The sequence below is a fragment of the Gadus chalcogrammus genome, chromosome 15 (genome assembly GCF_026213295.1).
Source record: "Gadus chalcogrammus isolate NIFS_2021 chromosome 15, NIFS_Gcha_1.0, whole genome shotgun sequence".
In the NCBI taxonomy this organism is placed as follows: Eukaryota; Metazoa; Chordata; class Actinopteri; order Gadiformes; family Gadidae; genus Gadus; species Gadus chalcogrammus.
The window spans coordinates 13184891-13207490 of record NC_079426.1 but is presented as its reverse complement, the minus strand read 5'-3'; the positions used below and the strand labels follow the sequence as shown (position 1 = coordinate 13207490).

At 42.3% G+C, this 22600-nt stretch overlaps 1 protein-coding gene and 1 long non-coding RNA gene across 2 annotated transcripts in view; one reads left to right on the top strand and one right to left on the bottom strand.

Moving 5' to 3' along the window:
* Nucleotides 1-656: 656 nt before the first annotated feature.
* The window catches only part of LOC130404710 (PDZ domain-containing protein 8-like), a 33379-nt gene continuing 11435 nt past the window's right edge, over nucleotides 657-22600 (top strand). Inside the window, 6 exon segments of the mRNA XM_056609584.1 lie at nucleotides 657-743; nucleotides 746-849; nucleotides 851-1023; nucleotides 1026-1545; nucleotides 10548-10673; nucleotides 13958-14060. Of these exon segments, the coding sequence (XP_056465559.1) occupies nucleotides 657-743; nucleotides 746-849; nucleotides 851-1023; nucleotides 1026-1545; nucleotides 10548-10673; nucleotides 13958-14060 (1113 nt within the window).
* LOC130404722 (uncharacterized) lies at nucleotides 13535-15179 on the bottom strand. Its single transcript, XR_008904258.1, has 3 exons — nucleotides 14918-15179; nucleotides 14325-14389; nucleotides 13535-14020 (listed from the first exon to the last, which is right to left on the bottom strand). It is a non-coding gene; the product is annotated as an uncharacterized LOC130404722 (long non-coding RNA).

Genomic DNA, 22600 nt, shown 5'->3' with positions numbered 1-22600 from the left:
TAGGTCTATTTTTAATAATGTGGAATCAGGGTAGGTCTATTTTATAATTTCTGAATGCAACTCATTCAAGTAATCATATATACCACCATATTTTATGAATTACTAGACGCCGAGGAGTTTTTTCAGTTTGGTGCAAGGACATTTATATTTTATACCACTTGGATATCTTAAAGCAGGTAACTTGACAGAGGTAGCCAAGTAGGAAGTTACAAAATAAAAACTCTTAGCTTAACAATTTCCCACAGGGTCAATGAAGTCTTGTGGATCTGATGCTTGCACTGAACTAGTTATTAGTAGAAAAGCAACCACGGCATTGGTAATTATGCTTTTTTTGTGGTTTTTTACGTGACACCGTAGGAAATCCCATCCAATTATGCACATTTTATTATATAAATGTATATTTTATTATTTGTATAATGCTGAAACTAAATAATTGGCCGGGTTCAATTCAAAGCAAAGAAGCCCTTCCCAAGCGCAACTTGCGTCATGACGCATAGCGCACGCAATGGGCACGTTCGTCCATCAGCGCACGAGCCTGAACAGCAGGAAAGCAGCAGATGATATGGCAGCTTTTGTGAGCGACCAGTGGAACTGCTTTGTTTAAACACAGTGCAGTCCTCCTTGCCATGGACACCTTGTAGAGTAGGGACGTGAAGATGATCTACTTGATCCTGATATCGGCGATCTCCGGGGCGATCGTCACGTTGATCGTGGAGTTCCTGCTGGTCTACCGGAGGAAGCCCGGAAGCCCGTAGCCAGACCAGTGCAATATGTCAAAGTAGTGCCCGATCCCGCACTGAGGGATTACTTCAACAGCCAACATGTTGAGCGGGTCAGCTCCAGGCCAGACAAACACGGCGTCCAGACAGCAAGAGGCCGTGTCGGCCAGGCACCAGGATGCAGCTGTCCCACCACCACCACTGCTGGCCCCCAGACCGCAGCAGGTCGTCCCCACCGCCCCACAGCGAACCCTCGATCCGTCTAAGCCGGAGACGTGTAATTTCCTCAACGCGATCTTCTTGTTTTATTCCGGGAACTCCAGGACACCCCCGTCGTACGCCACTGGCTCACCAAGAAGATCAAGGTGGAGTTCGAGGAGCTGCTGCAGACCAAGACGGCGGGTCGGCTGCTGGAGGGGCTCAGTCTCCGGGACCTGTCCCCTGGGCAACTCCCTGCCCGTCTTCCACACGCCAGGCTCATGAACCGGTGCAGGTTGAACGCGGACGGCATGCCCGAGGAGCTCAACTTTGAGGTAGACCTGGAGTACAACGGTGGCTTTCACCTAGCAATCGACGTGGAGCTCGTGTTCGGCAAGTCTGCGTACCTGTTCGTCAAGATGACGCGCGTGATGGGCAGACTCCGGCTGCAGTTCACGCGCACGCCCTTCTCCCACTGGTCCTTCTCCTTCCTTGAGGACCCCCTCATCGACTTCGAGGTTCAGTCGCAGTTTGAAGGCAGACCGCTACCCCAGCTCACCTCCATAATAGTCAACCAGCTCAAACGCGTCATCAAGAAGAAACATACCTTGCCAAATTACAAAATCAGGTACGTGTAAGTGAAAGGGGTTCACAAGGTGAACTGCTTTCCAATAATAGGGCCATCTGGCTGCCTATATCCATTCGAAATGTTAGCATCAGCAATATATTTGCTATCAAGGTGCTGCCAACTAAACCGTGCAGGTGCATGTGTTTACAGTCATCATAAGGTGGTATATCATTCAACTGTACATATGTCTACTTTGTTTTAAGCGGTAAAATCCTCAGGGAATTGTGTTTATTTGACAGTAGTGGAGTCAAAAGAGGAGCCTATAAATAAGACTTTACAGCATGCAGGCCACAACAACACAGCTAGTGTTGCTGGTAACGGTTGACAAATGGCCTTGAGACATCTCCTCACACATTGTCAAACAACCCTTGCCTACCACACTTGACCCTAAACCAGGCGATGAGGGGGGAACCAGACCTCATTTTGATGGTCCAAATCCTGTAACCCAGGACAACTGGTAGGCCTACTTGTTGCCCAGTTACCCATATTCAAGATTTGGGCAGACTTGAGCTCAGTCCAGTAATGGCTGCCAGTAGGCTGGGTATCCATGGCAACCAGGATGTAAGCACTAGTGACGCCATCTCCGTCCTGGAACCAACATCCAAGGCACGGAACTAATCCCAGGGTAGCCTTGGCCCTTGTGGGCTACGTTTTAGCTGGTTGTGTATTTGAGTTAACCCATACTTTCCAATCTGCTGTGGTCTATGGTGTGACTTAAGACTGTACCACGTATTGTGGATAGCTTGGTCTGAAATGACCAGGACACCTCCTCAAACCTTCCTGGCTTCCCTCCTAGATGTTGTACCATCTCAGGGCTCTGTTCTACGATGAATGTGTGGGTTTGTTGTTGGTCTCGGTGTGTGGGTTTGTGTGAATACATTTCCATGCACTTGACAATTGTGATTCTGTTTTCGAAATATGTGTTGATTCTGAAAAAACACCAGCATTATGTACAAATGTATAAATGATAGTAGGGTTTTGTATGTGTATTGGAAGTTGTGGTATGTTTGAGTACATTAATCACGATTCTGTTTTCCAAATATTGGTTGTTTCTCAAACGACTACTTTGATCGAAAATATGTTTTCTTGTGTTGAAATGAAGTTACACATAAGCACCTTATTCAGACTCTGTTGACATGTTTACCTGGACTGAATGTAGGCTGATGGTGTAGTAGGGTGATGTTTTACTGGTCTCACTGTATTAGGATGCTGTATGCTAAAGGTATCGTAGAATGATGTTTACCTGGCCAGACTGTAGGCTAAATGTGCAGTAGGAATCTGTTTACCTGGTCCAACTCTTGTTGGAGGTCAACAGGTTGGGATTTAGGATTGATTAGAAACATTTGAAGTAACGGTTTTGATTATAGACCATGAGACTAAATCGTTGCACTAACCCCTAATAGAAAGATATTACAAAAAAAAGAAGAAGAAGAAACTAGTATTTCATCAAACAAGTTCTATACTCATGGGTGCAAAAACAGCCAAATAAATCAACTTAATATGAAAACACCCTTTCAGATAATGACACAGATAATACTGTTGTTGCACACTATAATAACAAGACATTCGTATTCATTCCCAATTATCTGTGATTTATATTAAGAAACAAGTGTAAAATTGAGTCCAAAATGTATGCCCTCACGATACCATGAGTGCCCACATGATGGCCCATCAAACCCTTGACCCTGGCAGAGGTATTGCTTTGCTCCACCTGTCATGCCTGACAGGTTCACAGACCTATTAATTGCCCCAGCTCTATTTCAAGGTTAAAGAAATGGCTTTCTGACTAAATCGATTAGAAAAGATGGACAGATGTCACACCGCTGACGGTAATGGAGAGTGAGGAGAGAGAGTGCATTCAGCAGTTTACTTCCTCTTGCACCCACTTCCTGTCGCCTTTCCATTTTGTTTTTTATCATATTGTTGATCTTTATTTTTTTTCTCTTCCTTCCTGATTTGCTTGAGTCTACTTTACAACACGCTCACAGAGCAGAGATTGTATTCTAGTTTTAATATTCCGTGATTGTTTTTTATTTATGCATGTTAAAGCACATGTTTGCTGTTCCAGTGCTAAACAACCAGATAATTGGTATTAGCGGCACACATCAAGGCATGTTGGTTAGTTAGCCTTGTGGTAGTTTGTCGGCCATGTTTGCTGTTTCACATCATGTTGGCCTGGTCTAAGTCAATTCAAGTTTATCAGGCCATTATTACAATAACATTCAGAGAAAAATAGCCTCCATTAAGCCGATCAGAGGATCTATACTAACCGCTCGCTAACCGCTTGCTAACCACTTTCTTTAACAACAATGTGCTGTAGCAATTTTCAGATCATTGACTGCTTTAAAACAGAAAATGGATCCCTAAACCTGTCTTTGTATCGTGTTGGGCTGTTGTACCTTATTCTAATATAGTTGCTTGGCAGACATACTTTAATGAGTCAAAAGTTCTTATAATCTGATAAAGAAACAAGGCACTTTTTTGAATAGTAAGTTAATGGCAGGTAAAAAATGCCACCAAACAGTCTGCAAATGGATGGCTCGTTCAATATCACAGGTTTACAACAGGGCTACATGCCAAAGACAAGGCATTTATTTCAGAGCCCGTGAAGGAAATTTGAGATCATCATCTTGAAAAAACCTAACCACACTGTTAGTCTGGTATTGGGTATTTGGTCTTCCCACAATGTCTCCGGTTTCAGTGGGAATTATTCCATACCACATCAGTCATGGATCTATATGGACAAAAAAAAAGAAGCTGTCTGCAGTATCTTCTTTCGCTGTCAGTGCGCTGACTTGTGACATTAGACTGAGCGGATAAGCATTTCCCTGAAGTATCTCTTGCAAACCAAATTGTGGAGATGCGACCTTAGAACATGTTCTGCTTATTTTGGTTTTGCCCCTTTTTAAATGGTTCTATGGGCCTGGAAATCTGTCTCTCTCTCATTAATCATAATGATACAATATGCTAAGCTAGCCAAATAACTAGCTTAAAGAGTATGCTGTTGTTCTGAACAGGGGGGTATCAGATACTTTACCAAAATAACTATGGAGAAATCCCTGAGGGGATTCATTATAGAGGAAGTTTTCTATGGTATCCTCAAGCTAATTTCACAGCTTCAAATCTAATATAAAATTCATAATTATTGTCATGCACAACTCCATGACAATTGTCATGACCAACTCTACATTTAACTAATTACAAGGGGGGGGTGTCGATGATGAGGATGAAAGTATAATAACATTTATTGAATGTAAAGAAAGGTCAACCTAAAAATAATTATTTCACTGTAAATTGCCTCCATGAAAGGGAGTCCAAGCAGCCACCAAGTTGGATCCCCTGTTTGTACAGTGCACCCTTTTCCCTGTGAACGCATCCGTCAGCCTGGAGACAAAACGCTGTGACAGCATGGGTTCCAATTTAGCATCAGTGCCCCCAATTCCCCCGCACATCGACCCATACCTCAGGCAGCTCACCCAGCCACGCTGACCCACGCTGCAGCTCCTCTCCCGGGTACCCTCTCAAAGGGTGGGCCCGGGCCTAAATGTTGGACCGCAGACTGGAGGGTTGTGCTGCTAGTGGGGTTGACTTGTATAGTGACAAACTCCTACATGGACCATTTAACAACATTTTACAAATTGTCTTTTTGGCTGATGCAAACTTATTATACTCTAGATGTTTTTCTTTAGCGTGCCATGGTTTAATATGTAAAAATGACCGATGAATAGACATTAATAAGAAAAAGAAGTGACAAATGCTGGCATCATGACAACGCCTTGCATCTCGGTTTCCCTAATTTTTGCGGTGCATGCCAACCCGACACCAGCCTGAACAGAAGGGGATGGAGTTTCCTTGTGTTCACACATCATTACTAATTCCACGGGAGTTACGCTTTTGTAGTTGTGATGATCACACGCAGTGCGTGGTTATCATGTGCTCAGGGACGAATGGGGAAAGTTGTGTCAGTTCATATGCAAACAAGGATCAGATTGTTTGATGCCGACCTTCAGGGACAACCGCACAGTTGTTCCGAAGGAAAGCTTCTCTTTTTACTTACCGTTCAAAGGCTATTGGTGTGGATGCAGCATCAGTGCTTTGAATCATGCTTGGGTTTAACTGCACCTGCTGCAGGATCATCTAGCAGTGGGGGTGTTTGAATCACAGCCCAAAGGTTGTAAGGTTCAGACCCCAATGTGTGCGTTCTACTATATGAAGCCTTGAGGGATCGGTCATACTTTCTTCTTAGGAATATCTGTAAGTTGCTTTGACTAAATGTGTCTTTGTTCTTCAAATGGCTTGTAAGCATGTGTAATTGTATGCATGCAACAGTACCAAGAAGATATCCTTACACCAACAATCATAACAATATTTTGTTAGCTTTTTTCTAATCTAGCCCTATCATAAAACACATTGGAAGTACAGTCTTTCTGTATTAGCTCTCTTGCTGTTTATTTAAACGTATACAGTAAGTGTAGTGCTTTTTTTTAGGCATCATCAACTTGTAAAGTCAGTTCATGATGATTATAACTGCTGTAATATATTCCTGCACTGATCAATAATGTGTATTGAATCACAGCCTGATGCTACGTTGCCAGGTTCCTGCAGATCGCCAATTCTGGTGTCGGGCTTCTCGCTGTGCGATGATGTAATGCTGATGATGTAAAAACTCTGCCAGCGATCACATGACCGAGCAGCAGTGACCAGGCCACTGCTGCTATAGGCTTTAGTGTGTGTGTGTGTGTGTGTGTGTGTGTGTGTTTGTGTGTGTGCGTGTGTGTGTGTATTCGTTCATCATCCTTCTGGAAATGATCCCAAAATTCCCGAACATGGAAGTATCCGAAAACCTAAACTGGATAAAAATAAATTGATATCCAATAGTCAGTTCAGCTATTGGATATCAATAAGAATTGTTGGGGGGAAGACGCAACTTATGTGGGGAAGGAAATGGAATACACTTTCCCCCACACACTCTCGGCTCCTCGCTTAGCTGCTGTCCAGGGTTGTTGTGTGTTACATAAGGGCTGGACATCGGCTTACTCTGCCCCTGCGACCCAGCCTTGAAAATCCAACTGTTGACCTTTTTAACACATGCACATGATGTCTATCATCAAGCTCTGGATAATTCATTTGTTTTTGTGCAAATATAAGTTGCTATATTTACACAAGCAGTTTGGGAACAAGGTACATCCTGCCACCTTTAGCTCTGGGGTTAAAACCTTAATATATACAATACATCCATGAAGGTATCAAGGGGTTGTGATACTTTATAGGTCAAGGGTAAATCCATCAGTTTCCAATGTTTAGTATTGAATCATTTGGCGTCCAGCGTTTAGTTTGTCTCATTGCCCTTCACCCCCTATATGCTCCACATGTGGTCATCAGGATTACTGTCTGAAACATTAGTCTACATTTCCGTGCCAGGTCCCTCCACAGCGTTTAATCCTCTACCTCCGACTCTAGCTTGATTAAACCGGGATTTAACCCATCTTCCATAGTTCACCGTGGAGCGAAACATTTTGGAAAATCAGGGAGATATGGCACTCACACGTATGTTTTTAGACGAGCTTATTATATAAGTGTTAATTTGTTGGAGCCCTACTGGTATAAACAACTGATATGTTAGTCAACAGAGTTTTATATTTATTAAAAACGTGTATGTTTTTTGTTCCGTTTATTTTTTATCAAGTGTGCGTGACCTGTATGGATGTTTTTCTGCTCCCGTTTTAATCCCTGTGAGCAGGCTTAGTGAGCCGTAGCGGTCATTCCATCATATCCCACTCTGACTGCATCACAATTGATTCTCTGCTCCTCTACAATAAGGGTGTTCTTCATCCTCTCCTTCTGTTCCTTTCTGTCTCAAACGCCCGACTCCTGACCAAGTAGAGGGAGGTGTTGTGGAGGATGAAAAGGGCCCCTTCAAACTCCTGGGAGCCCTGCAGTGTTTCTATACTGCAGTAACTGTTGACCTGTAGGGCTCGCTGTCAGAGTTTGTACTTAAGGTTGGGGGAGGGTCAATTTTTACAATTATATTTTATTTGTATTTTCTTCGTTTTTTTACAGTTTAATCTAGAGCAGGACAATAGTAACGGGTACTATTTCCCTCAGGATTAATCAAGCCTTCTGAGTCTGAAATGGAAGGCCACATGCCTTTTCTTTTTCACAAACACTAGAATACCAATGAAAACAACTTGACTAAGACCAGATCATCTGTACATTAATCTCGTATGCGCCAGCAAGTCTTTTTCCAAAGTGTTGTCAAGGGGGCGCTTATCGCATCAGAATGTTGTGATTAGAAGCAGGAATGTCTGGCTCTTTGTCTACTTAAACCCCCCCAGTCTCATTACTAAAGCACCTGTAAAGCCTGCGCACGACAAGACCAGAGTCTGCCTTTACTCCTCTGAATAAATCAGAAGAGTTGGGTTCACATGTGTTTGAGCCCCACTTTTAACCCACGCTCCGAGTAAACGGGCATGGTAACACAAGCCACTTTCAAAACCTCGTTCAGAATCTCGTAAGTGGGCGCATTCAAGTTTTATAAGACAGGCGTTATCCCCCCTTGTTTGAAAGGTGAAGCAGCGCCGTGTTGTTACAGGGTGTGATGGGTAACTTAAAGACCAGCATTGTGGACAGCAAGTAAGGTATCGTATGGTGTGAGTATAGGGGCTGAGGCCGGGAGGAGGCTGCAGACAGCCTGGTGAACACGCGGGCCAACGCGCAGGGCGCAGAGTATCCCGGAGGAGGTGTCGTCTAATCCATTTTTAATAGAGCTCCACTGGCCAAGGCTAATGGTGACTGAGGAACGCGATACGCTCCTGTCTGCCCGCTTGTTCTGCAAAGGGGACAAAATGCAATGTTTTCCAATTAAGAAGACTTGACAGTGTCCAGGGCCTTTTGCTAACAAACTACCTTATCTGGGTGTTGGCAACTGCACACTCTTTTCGTACACTTATTTATTTGTATTGGTACCAGAACTCCCAATGACCTGTTCCAGCACATGAAAGCATGTGAGTGAAGTGATCTTGGTTGGCCTATGACTCTCGTTGACTTGTTTTTGCCACATCTATCCACATCTATCGATCTATACCTTCTCTAAAACACTAACCAGTTTGCTCCTGAGGGCAAATATGTGTCATCATCCAGATACATTTCCATACAATATGCACTTTAAATAGTTATGTGTGGTCGCTCAACTTATTAATTGATGGGTTGTATGTCACATATTGTTCAGTGTTGTCTTTATGAATGGAATGTGATACAACAGAAATTACTTGCTTGCGTGGCGATGCAGTTTGTTGGAATGTATACCTCTAGCTGCTTGGGGCCTTTGTTTGTGTTCTTCACAGCAATGCAGCTAAGGATAATGAGAGGTGTGTTTTTTTCACCTCACATAGTTGGCACCAGGAGCCCAGAACTAGCAATGTTTTTTTTCTCTAGCAGGGGGATCGAAATGGCAAAAATTTCATCCGGGAAGGTCAGTACCTCTTTATCTCCTCTCGTCACAAGATGTCCTTTCTCTATCGACCCAAAAGAACGTGGATTCAGTACTGCACTGTACCAGGAGAACAAGTAGCTGTTTGTGTTAGGGGTCAGGGGGGTAAAGTTGAGTCAGTGTCATCTGCTAGACAGAGATACCGGGAGTGAAACAATTAGGACTGATTACCGCACAGCGTTTTACCCTCAGAACTGACTGAATTTTATGCTGATGCAGAGCATTTCATGATACAATACTCAAAAATATATTGTACAATTCTCTTATTTTCTGTTTTATTATCTAAACATGAACAATAAATGTTCTGTAATTGATCTATCTTTTTCCAATTTCAAATTTGAGCATAAGTGACATAATAGCTCCCCTTTACATTTTGGCAACAAGCTTTCACTTTCTGGAACTTAATAGACACCAGACCGGAGCAAAGGTTATCACAGAGATAAGTGTAATGGATATAGGACTGGTGTACCTCATGTGCTCCAACAGTATGCTGGTAGGGAGAACAGTTTTCTCTCAGGCCTTAAGGGCTTCAAGCGCCACCCTAATCCTTATTGCTTCCACACCCACTGAGGGCCTGGCTCGGCTTTTTGATGTTTAAGTCAACATTGACTGTTCCCCTTGATGTAGACAAACTGTTCAGTTTTGTTGATTGAGCTATAGTATATAAGACACTTTATTTTTTTATAAATCATAAATTTTAGTAATTTGTGCTTAAATGGCATTTCATGCACTTTTGAGGCTTGGCAGAATAGTTCTGTTCCAGGTGGGGTGGCCCTTTGGGTGTACCTCGGTACTTGCCAAACGTGTTTATTAAAATCGGTATCAATTTCTCTTGACGGAACCGCCTTGAAACTTGTTGCCTGTCTAATAAACTTGGAATGGGGAGGGCTGGAATCCTAGAACTGGTGTAGACACATTGGGTGCACACAGTGAAACCTGCTGAGCCATCCAAACGTATGTGAAACACTAATGAGCATGGAAACAATAGAAACAGTTGGAAGAAGTATACTGGGTGTGTTGGCTTGAAAAACTGAGAGATTGCATGTCTGTGGCCTTGGTGGGTGTGTATGTGTTTCCTTTCATAGAAGATCACATGTCTCGATGTTTCTCAACAACCTACCAACAACCAAATAGTCATATTCTCCCCTTGATCTCTCTCATCCTTCTGATATATGAAGCATGTTCAGTATTGTTGTTGTATTCGATTCACAAGAAGCAAATAAAGTTCCTCTACAAGGTCCCTATCAGTTGTCTGCTGGGTACTAATTCTGTGAGGGTAAAAGTTGTTTTCTTTATTCTTGTATTCTGAAGTCTGGTCTGTAATTGTCTGGCTTGTATGTAGCCTAATGCGAAGTGGGTCAAAAGTGACTTCTGTCACTATTGACACCATGCCAACAAATCAACATCAAACAACAAAAAAGTGATCATTTAAAGGGTTTAAACTTTTGTTTAGGTTATGTGGCTATACGGACGAGCAGAGTGTTAGCCTCCTTCTCTCCTCCTCCCCCTCCAGATACAAGCCCTTCTTCCCGTTCCAAGTCCAGCCGCCCCTGGTCCCGGCCTATGACGCAGACCTGTCGGTCCACGATGACGCACTGGTGGAAGGCCGGCTCAGGGTCTCCCTGATCGAATGTAGCAGGTAAACAAACCCTGACCGCTGACTCTGTGAACTTTAACCTTCTCATTTTCTCTTTCTGTTTGAGAGGAATTCACCTTTTTTGATTAAATTATGTTTTCAGAGCATTTTCTGGTGTGTCACACAAAAGAGATGCCACAATGGGAGACACTACTTTTCAAATAAGTTTCTGGCCCTACTTTCTACCTATTTTATAGCTAAGCGTTGTCAAAATGATCGATATTAAACTTTTGGGCCGTTTGATCTGGTCTGTGGCATATGTTCACTGCTCAGACTGTGCGATGGGTTCAGATCCCTGCATGGATTCATGAAAAACGAATTTGATCCTTTGTGGTATGGTCTAGGTATGACTCTGAGTTGTAAATGCTCAACACGTGGTTTATTATAACAGACACAAGGTCAACAAGCTTGATTTCTTGAGATGGTTCATGAAGCATCTCTCGAACACAGGTAAGAAAACAGTTTATATTGGAAGTGGGCGGAATGGTAAATAAGCCACACCTACATGTTCTAATTTAGCCAGGTAAAACTTTGGTCTGTCTTGGCTTTAGCGGAAATGGCAAAGAGGCCATGTTTGTAGTCTTTAACCTATCTACAAACTCATAAATCCTTATATGGTGTTGTCCATTATGGGAAGAAGAAACCATTCATATCTGTTGTTAGCTTGAAACATGTCATCAGAAGAAGCATAGACTCAGATAATTAACATTAGGGTCCCAGTGTCAGACCTTCGCCACGCGTTTCTCCCCAAGAGGTGAACCGGATGCATCGACCTGGCAGGCTTCATGGGAGTAGCCCTGATCACAACCCTCTTCTCATGCAGTAAAAGAGGAATTGAAACAGACTTTATTATTAAATCTTTGTTCACTCTAACTGGAAATACAATTTACTGCCCCGCTTCACTTTCACTATAAACTCCAACACTGATTTATGGATTAACGGTTGGTCTGATTGTAAACATTTTAAATGGCAGCAACTGCGTTTAATAGTAAATGTGTCCCAATATCTGGTGACCAGATTGGACGGCAAGTATTTTGAATCAAACAATGCTTTAGTGTGGTCAACTCAAAATACAGTCACTGCATTGCTAGCTCCTCCTCACTAATTATATATCTGATATTTTTTCAGTAATTATATGTTGATTTGTATAAACCATGCTGTTCTTTAAAGCCCTTGGTGGCAAGTACAGAAAATAAATGCAAGCAAAACACAACGTAGGTTAAAGGATTGAATATTAAGAAACGTGCATTGATACACCTTTTAGATTTTACGGCTAATACGCACAAAATGCAATTAAAATGTACATAACATATTGCGTACGCATTAAATATCCATCACTTTACAGTATGTAGACAAGACATGCTACTGCTTTCATGGATCGGTATTTTCCAATATTTCTGGTCCATCATTCTTAAATAGCTAACACTGGTGCTGCAGGCCTCTTACAGTATCCCTCAGAGTAACCCAATCCACAGCCCACAAAGCTCAGGCAGGGCTACCGCCACACTGTCTCTGATGGACTGTTCCCATCCTCGCCCGCCTATGCACTCTGGCACGCACACACACGCACGTCACACTCAAACACACACACTCTTTCTCTCTTTTATATGGTTTGCTTATTAAAGTTTAATCCTGACTGACTCCACACTATCACAAACCTTGTGAGGCCTTGTCTGCGGTGGCAGACAGTGTGTGAATAGGGAAGTGAGCCGTTTGTGTGTGTGTGTCTGTGTGTGTGTTTGTGTTTGTGCGTGAGCGTGCGTGTTGGTGTATTTGGTTCATGGACCAAATGGTTTTTCGGTTGAAGTGCATTAAATATGTATTCTCCCTTAGTCCCTATCGGTCTGTCTTAATTGTCTGTGCATAATGCAGAGGTTATAAAATTGATTAAGAGATGCCAAAGTAGACTCGCACGTAAAATAATAAAAGTTTTTTGCAAACCTCCCTAATATCTTTTAGTCGGTCACACTGTGCATCTAAATACCAGCTGCTTTACCAGTACATTTATTTTAGATTTAGTCTCAGTAGCTGCAATTATTAAACACCAGTAGTTTCCAGCAGAGGGAGACATACGCCGTGTTTATTTCAGCAGTTGTTTGGCACTTTGCAAACACCAACCAAGCAGCTTACTGAACAGAGAAGAGAACAGAATGTGCCGGTACCAACAATAATACTAACATTATGAGGTGGAATCAGTTTGTTGAGTAGCTAATCACAATTATGGGCAAATAATTGTAAATGTTGGGAACATTTTAATATTGGGTTTGCACAGGTATCGAAAAATATATAGAAATTATAAAAACTTCTTCTTAACTTTAATAGAATATCGTTCTGTATATTTTGTATATGCATATTTTATTTATTTAAAGATTTTTTTGACACATTATCTCACAGTAGTAGCCTACTACTTATTTGTATTTTGCATTTATATTTATGCTTGTTTGATTTTATTTCTACTCAAGATAATCTATCATCAAGCAAACAAACAATTATCGATACAGTAATGGGAATAACTTCGAGACTTGCGTGACTTAATGTGCATTTTGTCATTTCGCATTCTCCATGCATGACTGAACATGTATTTAAATACAGGGGATGCTCTGTTTTTCAAGGGGAGGTCAAACTTGACTCCTTTTGATTTTACTGTCACCTTTTATTATTTGTATGTTATGGGGCTTTGAGTCTCTCGCCTTTGCTAGTCTAACCCTGTTATTTAGTAAAATAACCACATGTTTTTATATTTATTAGCGTATTATTTTTTAGGTCTCAATAAATCACACTGCATTGATGCAGTACATGCCACTATGACATTTTTAAGGTGCGTATCTATTTCATTAGAACCAAAAACATTACATTACATCGGCTGCAAGAGCAATCTGTTTTGGTCCAGCAGGGCGCGTCAGTGGTCCGTTTTTGTGTACCTCATCGGTTTGCTCTGTGCAGTAGTTTAATCACTTGACGCATGAATTCTGTCGTAGTTCATAAGGTTTAAACAGATGTTATGGCTGCCAGAGTCCTCCATTAATATTGGGATTTCCGTGGGAAATTGCTTATTAGCTATAAATATTAGATTATTTTCCTCAGATCGTATAATGTTTATGTGAAGATGATATATCGTAATTTGTTCAGTGATTTGTGACAATTTGCAGGCCATCTACGTTGGCCTCAGAGGGCTACCCGGTTAACGTAGAGACCACGGCAGCTGTTTAAAGCAGAACTATAACTTTGACTTCAGACATGTTGCATTAGGAATCCATTGGTGTAACACGTTCTCTCCCTCCTCCCAGGCTGTTCATCCTGGGCTCGTACGACCGTGAGACCTACGTCCACTGCACCCTGGAGCTGAGCAGCTGTGAGTGGAAGGAGAAGACCAGGAGCTCCATTAAGAAGGTCAGTGTGTCACATACTCCTCCTCCTCCCTCTTGTTCTACCTGTCTTGTGTAAAATGTCCCCAGACACTCCCTGTCTAAAACTCAACCAATGGCGCTGTTGGCTCACTGTAGTTTCATGTGTGAAAAGGCCCCCCATTTCGTTTTCCCACTACGTGTTATGAGTTTCATAAGGCCTTACAAGCAACCAGACAATCAGGCCATTGGTGAGATCTCACATGGGGAGTGTGCACCGAGATGTAGGATAGCTAGATACGAAACATACCAGCCCACCCAGTGGTCTCTGCTGACTGGCTCTATCCATCAGGCATCTTGGTGGACCACTCCCACCTGTGATGTCACAAATGGGTGTATTTATAAAGTAATTGCTGATGAACCTCATACCTTGCGATGCCCTTTAGAAAATAGAGAATATGACAGGTTTATTTCTAATGTCGTGGGACGGTCAACATTGGATTGTGCTTGTATTCAGAGTACTATCAAATTATCTGGAAGCCTTGCTTTCAAACGATCACTTGAAGATCATTAGAAGTGATCTAGGTAGAGACATTGATGTTATGTCTACATTGTAGTCTTTAACCTATCTACATGCCTGCCACACGGTAAAATCCCACATTTGAATTCATCCGATTTTGATGCCAATGGTTTTTGGTTGAGGAGGCGAAATTGAGTTAAAAAGGTGAACAAGCTAATTTTCACGTGATGTTGTCTCTAATCAGCAGTTTGATATGATAGCGAGTGATACTCGATGACACCTGTGACGGATGCAGTAGTGTCTGAACGTAAATGTCAGCTCTGTTGATTAGCGGAAACAAATCAAAAATAATAATTATTCCCGACCCCTAACTCCCCACTTACCCTAGCAAATTGGATTCCCTCCATGTGGCATTGCCATTTTAAACCGCAAAGGAAATCCAGTAAACCCGCTTCTAATTGCAGCAATTTAGAGATATTAAAATTACAACTTCGGCTTGGCTAGGAAGTGACTAACAACCATGGGAAAGTGAAATGTCACGACTGATTGTGTCTCTACAAGAAGGGGATGTATCTTTTAATCTTTTGCCTGTGGCACTCTTGTGAAGGACATTCGTATTGTCCATAAGGAGATTGTGAAATTTGAACCACGGAGGAAGGCATTGTTGCTGTTTGACAGTCGTTTTGGGGTACAGTCTACTGTTCCGCCATCAGGGGGCAGTTATGCTTCTTATTTTGATTCTGCCTTGTTTTGCTGAGCTAAAGATGAACTGTTGCACTACCCTCTCTCACATGTGGAGTGATATTAAACACTAGGTTTGATTCCACCTTAATAAAATGCATTTTGGAGGCCCTACGTAATATCAGAATGTTTGTAAAGATATTTGCATTTGTTTTTGAGTTTCATACAAAATACTTTTTCAACAGTCTGATAAAAATCTAAAATCTAACAAATTGAATATCCACCAAAGTGCATTGAAAAATTGCTTGACTCAAAGCTTTTTCTGTCGCTCATAGTGAGGGTTTATTTTGAAATGCTGAACTTTTGCGTGACTATAGAACCTCCCGCAGTCTCTCTCTCCGTATCTTGACAGAAATGGAGGTTACAGCTCAGCTCTGAAACGCTCACTTTGAGCTTCAACTGTCGCTGCTGCTTGGCGACCAACATGGCCGCCGCTTCTGAAGGACACTCTCCTCCCCTCTCCCCTCCTCCCACCCTCTCCTCTCTCGAACCACTTCAAAGGTGTGTGTTATTGGTGCAATAGATGCAGATGCAGGCTGGCATTTGGGGGTGGTTTACCAGACCTCTCCAGTCCACTGTTCCCTCTAGAGCCAGGATTACAGATACTACACCGGCCAGAAAAGGTCACTCCTACTCCCCCTCCTCCCCCATCCACCTCTCTCTTGGACTCCTCTGTCTCTTAAGTATCCTTCCTCCTCCTCCTCCTCTTTCTCCCTTCTTCCTCCACCCAAATAAGGTGGATCAGCAGAGGTGTGTGTGTGTGTGTGTGTGTGTGTGTGTGTGTGTGTGTGTGTGTGTGTGTGTGTGTGTGTGTGTGTGTGTGTGTGTGTGTGTGTGTGTGTGTGTGTGTGTGTGTCCGGGTATGTCAAATGTTTTGTCGAGGTTTCCTGTACCTTTGGTTTTTTGAATCGAGAAGAAAGACTTGCAGCTGGCAAACCGGCTCACTCACTCCCACATGCGCACTTGCATGAATGCACACACAGTTGATAATGATAATATTGGCTTTGAATGGACGACATAGGCTGTGTGTGTGACTGTGTGTTATTGTCTGGGTCTGTGTTAACGTGTTATTGTGACTCTATTTGTGTGTTTTTGTGTGTGTGTGTGTGTGTTTGTTGATAATGTGTGGACAAAGCTATTGAGTGTGTGTGTCGTCTTGTATTTGCTTGGTGTTATTACTGATGGCCGTCCGATAGTGCGTCTGCCGACCTTATTGGTCGGAGGCACACACGCACGCACGCACACACACGCAGTCCAATGACTCAATACCCTCATGGTATCCACTCCAAATTAAAACATCAATCTACACATTTTTTGATTATAATTATATTGTGTTTACGCCTCTAGTCTAGAAAATAGTGTTGCAAAGGTTTCATTTAAAAATGGTCCTGGTATGACGTTTTAAGACATGGATGGACAAATCAATAAGCATAACCGCCAGCTTCATTACCATATGGAGCACTCTAGTGAGGATCAGGGATAGTGAGAACATCTATGGTATTACGTGGTGAATGGAGCAGTGTGGATCAGTTTGTGAGTGGGGCATGCTTGGTGGTCTTTCATGAGCACGGCGTCTCGGTTAAGTTATTGTATCGCCGTGGTGGTACAGACACGAAGACACGCACACAGACTTCCTGTCTAGTATGGTCTTCAGTCCTTACATTTTCTATGAATGGTTTACAATGCAGAAGGATCCTTTTATTCCTATCTTTCCTACTGGCCTGTTTGCTGTTTGCTTAGAGTACGTCACTGTATATTTTGTCTGTGTGCGTGTGTGCCCCATTTCAGGTGGTTGTGTGTGTGTGTGTGTGTGTGTGTGTGTGTGTGTGTGTGTGTGTGTGTGGTGTGTGTGCGAGCATTATGTTTCCCTTTTGAGCTGGTTTATTTGTGTGTGTTGTTTGCACATCTGCGCCACTGATTCCATCATTAACCTGAGCGTTGATGTCTTCTGACAGCTTGTCAGAGCGGAAGTGTGTGTGTGTATATGTGTACGTGTGTTTGCGTGTACATGTTGGTGGGAAGATATGAACAGTTCAGTTCATGTCAACCCTTGTAAATATCTGTGAGTCTGGCTGAACAATGTTTTATATGGAATATACAAGTATATAAAAATCTAAATATAGCCAAGACTTTCTAATATTGAAATCTGCAATGATGACTTTTTCCGAAAATGTTTCATTTGCATGTATAAATAACAATGATAAGGCTACTATAAGTTAAAAGCATCATAAGTCGACTTCCGAATCTTATTTACAAATTACAAAGTAAAATATTAATATTTGTTTAAATAGTAAAACAAACATCACATACTGATGATGCTGATAGTGGCTGATCATAACGTTTAGACCAAAATTGAAGTAAACATTAGATTCTTCGATTTTAGAAGCAATTTTCTGTCACAAAAATATTAACAATGATACTTAATGACAATAGTATAATACTGAAAATATTAACAATGACACTTAATGACAATAGTATAATATAAGTTCCTAGGTCACTATAATATAAAACAATGATACTTAATGATGATGGTTTAATATTTGTTCTTGGCCCACTACAATGTTAAAGGTCCCATGGCATGCCACCAGGTGTGGTGTGATTAGCCGGTACAAGCCGTTTTGGAAATCTGCCCCTTATGACATCACAGGTGGGCGTGTCCACCTAGATGTGTGCTGGATAGATCAGTCTTCCAGCCTACCCAGTGGACTTTAGCAAACGTTGCTCATCTCTCCGTCACACATCTAGGTGGACACGCCCAGCTGTGATGTCACAAGGGGCAGATTTCCAAAACGGCTTGTAGCAGCTAATCACACCACACCTGGTGGCATGCCATGGGACCTTTTAATATTTGTGCTAGCTCCATGGAAACACTTGTGGTTTGGCATGGGTGAGGGGGCTGTAGGGGTACATGAGACTGAAAACGCTCAGTCAACACAACAGCAGTGTTACAGAGGAACGTTCCTAGCCATCTCGGTATGTGGTCTGGGGTGTCAGGACTTTTCCTGGGTCCCAGCCATGGAAACCAAACGTCTGAGCTTTCTGCAGGCCCTCCAGAAGACCCCCTGTGGTCGGAAGGTCACAGCGTTGAGATTAAGACACACAAACATCTTGAAACCCAGGGGAACGGATCCGTCCTCACAGATGTTTTTGAGTGGACTTCATCGTGCATCTCTAAGCGTCTTTCTACATGGGCAGGCATGCACGCAGAGCTTTAAAGTACATCAATTTGAGTTGTTGTTGTTCATAATTTATGAATGAATTCATAAACCTATCAAGTCTTATCGTCTTGTTATAGTTCCTGACATGGAGATAGAAATAGCCGGAAAATATGAGCTGGGAATCTGGTTATTGTGTGACAGCTATTTGTCATTAATGATATATTATAGACTAAATCTGCATTGCCATGAGCAAAAAATACTGTAAAACCATTAGGGTTAATGAGCAGTGTTTAGTTGTTAATTGTCCACCCTGGTAAGATAAGATAACACTTAATTAATCCTATGAGGCAAATTTAGCTTAGGTGCTCGGGCCGAGCCATATGGAAGACTAACTTGGTGTGATACTCATGGAGGATCTTTAGACGAGCTGATGGCTTTTCTGGGATTTTCCCTGGTCTTGGCGGTGGTCTACGGCTGAGCCATCTGTTGCGGTTCCAATACATTCAGATCTGATTTGGTGTTGCTCCAATAGCTCTGTTGGAAGAGATTGTTGCATCTTCTGAATGGAGGAAGTTTGAGTTTCCAGGATATAAATGGCTGGCTAGCTCCTACCACAGACGGTAGAATGCTAAGCAGAGGCTACCAGTTGAAGATCAACCAGCCACTGAAGCTCTGACCTTGGTACTGATCCACCCGTGGTTAAACTTCGGCGACAGCAGTTAAAGCAGGCCCAATCCCAGTATTATCTGTCCTAAGTCTACCTTCCACGCACAACCTGTAGCCTTCCTGAAGGTGTCATAACGCTTTTCATCTTCATTGCTAAATTATATTTAGCTAGAAACATCCATGGTATGGGTTCCTGCCCCGTCTAGACAAGCTTCTGTAGTGGTGTTGCTTTGAGTTTGTGAGATTTCATTAAGGGGTTTGAAATCTGACCAATTCTCCATTGTGGTCCTCTGGGAAACGATTAATTATCTCTCATCCTGTTCATTATCTATTATCATTAATTCTATCACAGCAGCAAACATTTCAGTCCCTGGGAAACAATAGTTTATCTAACAGTGAGCAGGGTAACACTTGACAATAAGGGTGGATTAATTAGTCACTAATTAACATTAATGAATACAGTAATTTGTTTTATTATATGGCATTAGCATAAGGGTTAGGTTTACGGGTGGGGCTAGGATAAGTCGGTTAATTAATGACTAGTTACTGTAATGCTTATTACCGCATTAGCTAATGTTACTTAAGGGTGCATTAACGTAACTAATGTGCATGATGCCTAAAATATTTAGAATTAAAATATGATTGCATATTTTATTATCTAAAATGAGTTAAGTAAAATAAGAAGTTGTTTTAATTAAAGTAACTTCTTATTTAAAATAAACAGCTAAATAATAAGTTAATGCTTTATTAAGGTCAAGTCCATTTGATTTGTGCACTCCTTATTCACATGACATCACTACAGTTAGTCTCAAAGTGCATGAGGAGACCCAGCACAAATCCAAAGGATATAGCGTCCTGCATGAATGTAGGATGTTAATCTGCTAAACATCTATACACACCAGTGGTTCTGAGAGCCCAGTTTGTCTTCTCCATAGCCCGGTCCCAACAGGGGGCTGCGGCCAATGGGATCGTCTGGAGTATTATCCAATAACGGCTGAAGCAGGCCATCAGCGCCAACAACGTTTCGTCGTTTCTGTTTAGCGGACTAAATCAACCTCTAATAGCCACTGGGGATGCCTGGCCACAGAGCTAGCACTGAGTGGATGGAAGGAAAACACAGGAGACGCCTGTGTTTGTTCACCTCAACAACAATCAATTCCTCAGGATTGTCAAGCCAATACGTACATGACGACAGCGCCGCCCGGGCAGGTTATGTGTCTGGTCTGATGCTATGCTGCTAACGCTCATTATGCTAACCCTTTCCTGCGAGGGGTCGCCAGTCGATGCTCATCTCCTACACGCCGGGTTAGCTAACCATCAGGGGGGCTAACGTGTGTGTGTGTGTGTGTGTGTGTGTGTGTGTGTGTGTGTGTGTGTGTGTGTGTGTGTGTGTGTGTGTGTGTGTGTGTGTGTGTGTGTGTGTGTGTGTGTGTGTGTGTGTGTGTGTGTGTAATGACACTGTTCACCATCATTTAATTGCTAGATGTTCCTCAAATATCTGCGATTATCTAATATCTGTTTCGATACCTTATACGTTTCTAAATGGGTAAAAACAACTCAATACTTAGCGTTTAGGGAAAACATTTATTGGCCTGCTGGATATTGGCCAGCTTTAACAAATGTTATCAGCCACAATCTGACAGCAGGCCTGTGTTGTGTCGGTTTCCAACATATAAATTTCATGTAAACTGATTATCTCTGACGTGAACATTAATGACACTGACGTCTGTACGGTTTGTGTTTTTTCGAATATAAAGCAGCAAACAGAAAATACAGTTGATTATCAAAGACTTACTGTGCAGGGGCAATGGTAAAACCAGAACCAAATAGAATACAACTCAATTTGTTGTCGTATTCCCCTCCTCCTACACACTCTGGCTGATGGGGGGAGGGTCCGAAGGCTGGTCTAGAAGACATGTTCTGTACAAGAGCAAAGGCTGGTTGTTGCATCCCTCCCAAGTACCTTGGGATCTCTGTTTTCTGTGTTAAACTAAATAGATGTTAGTTAGTCAATTCTGTAAAAGTGGATCAGAAAAATGTATTACATTGATACATATTGGGACGGTCTGTGCTTGATGGATTTGATTTTTATCTTTTTAATTGTATGATATACTTAAACTAGAAAGAAATGTATTGATAATGTCTGATTTGAATCTAGTAATTGATCAGTAATCGGTTTTGGGGATCTCACAGGGATTCTGGACTGCAGAGGTTTCCTTTGATGGGTTGGCGGAACAGTGCCTTGTTGATTCTTTTTGTACATTGCCTCACATTGAGATCCAATAGGACTCAATGACGTGCATTATTCCCAATCCCTCACTCCGATATGAAGTGACCCACGATAAGGATCACATTATAGGGATCCCTATTGTAGGCGTGATTGGATATCAATTTCAGCGAGTAGTAAGAAACCGTAATAAGTGCGGAAGACTTGAAACTGTTAATTACATTATGGACAATCCGCCAAAGAGATAGCTAGCCAGTTGAAACACCAACTTGATGGACAAGCCGCTAAGGTGCTAGCAAGCTAGGCTCAAACACCAACTTGATGGACAACCCGCTAAGGACCTCGCCAGGTTGAAATGCCAACAAGATAAGGAAAATGGTTTCCTGCTCTCCTTCAGAACATCCTGTGTTTGTGTTCCCCAATGTCGTCTTTCATTTCCTTCTATTTTTTCCTGCCCTTGCTTCACGAGAACGTGAGGAGGGCGTCACGGTGCCGATAACGGAGCGTATGCTTTCCAAGGAAAACAGAGGAAAGAAAGCCTCACACGAATGGGACTGTGCACGGGCGTTGTGTGGTTTCTACACATATTTAAGTGCAAATTTTGCAAACTAGCTTTTGTGTCCAGCGCTCTACTGCCGGCATCGTCTCCATAACAACTCCCTTTTTTTTTTTTTACTGCTTTTGAAAGCCAGTCCCTCAGGATGAAAGCACAACTTGAAATCTATAATCACAACGAAGCCACACACGCACACACACACACAGACACACACACACACACACACACACACACACACACACACACACACACACACACACACACACACACACACACACACACACACACACACACACACACACACACACACACACACACACACACGAGTTGGAGACACCGTGAGCTTTGTTTAAAATAAATTGGAGAATTATTCGAGGCACAGAGGTTCATTCAATCACGCCTTTGATCATATTTGATCTCTGGGACGACGAAGAGAGATATTGCTGTCTTCTACAAGTGGGAGGTAAAACATGGGCTGGAAGGTAAATAATACACACTATGAAGACTGAAGAGTGAAACAAATAAAACTAAGGGTCCAAACACAGTCAACACGCCTGCTGTACTGATGCAGTCCGCATCTTAAAGTGACAACTAATGTAAAAAACGACATTTCGCAATGTGTATTCCATAAGCTGTTCCCATTTTCTTTTAAATGCAACAGGTTGCGATTCATCGATAAATGGCTAACTTAACGGAACATACATTGATTATATAATCA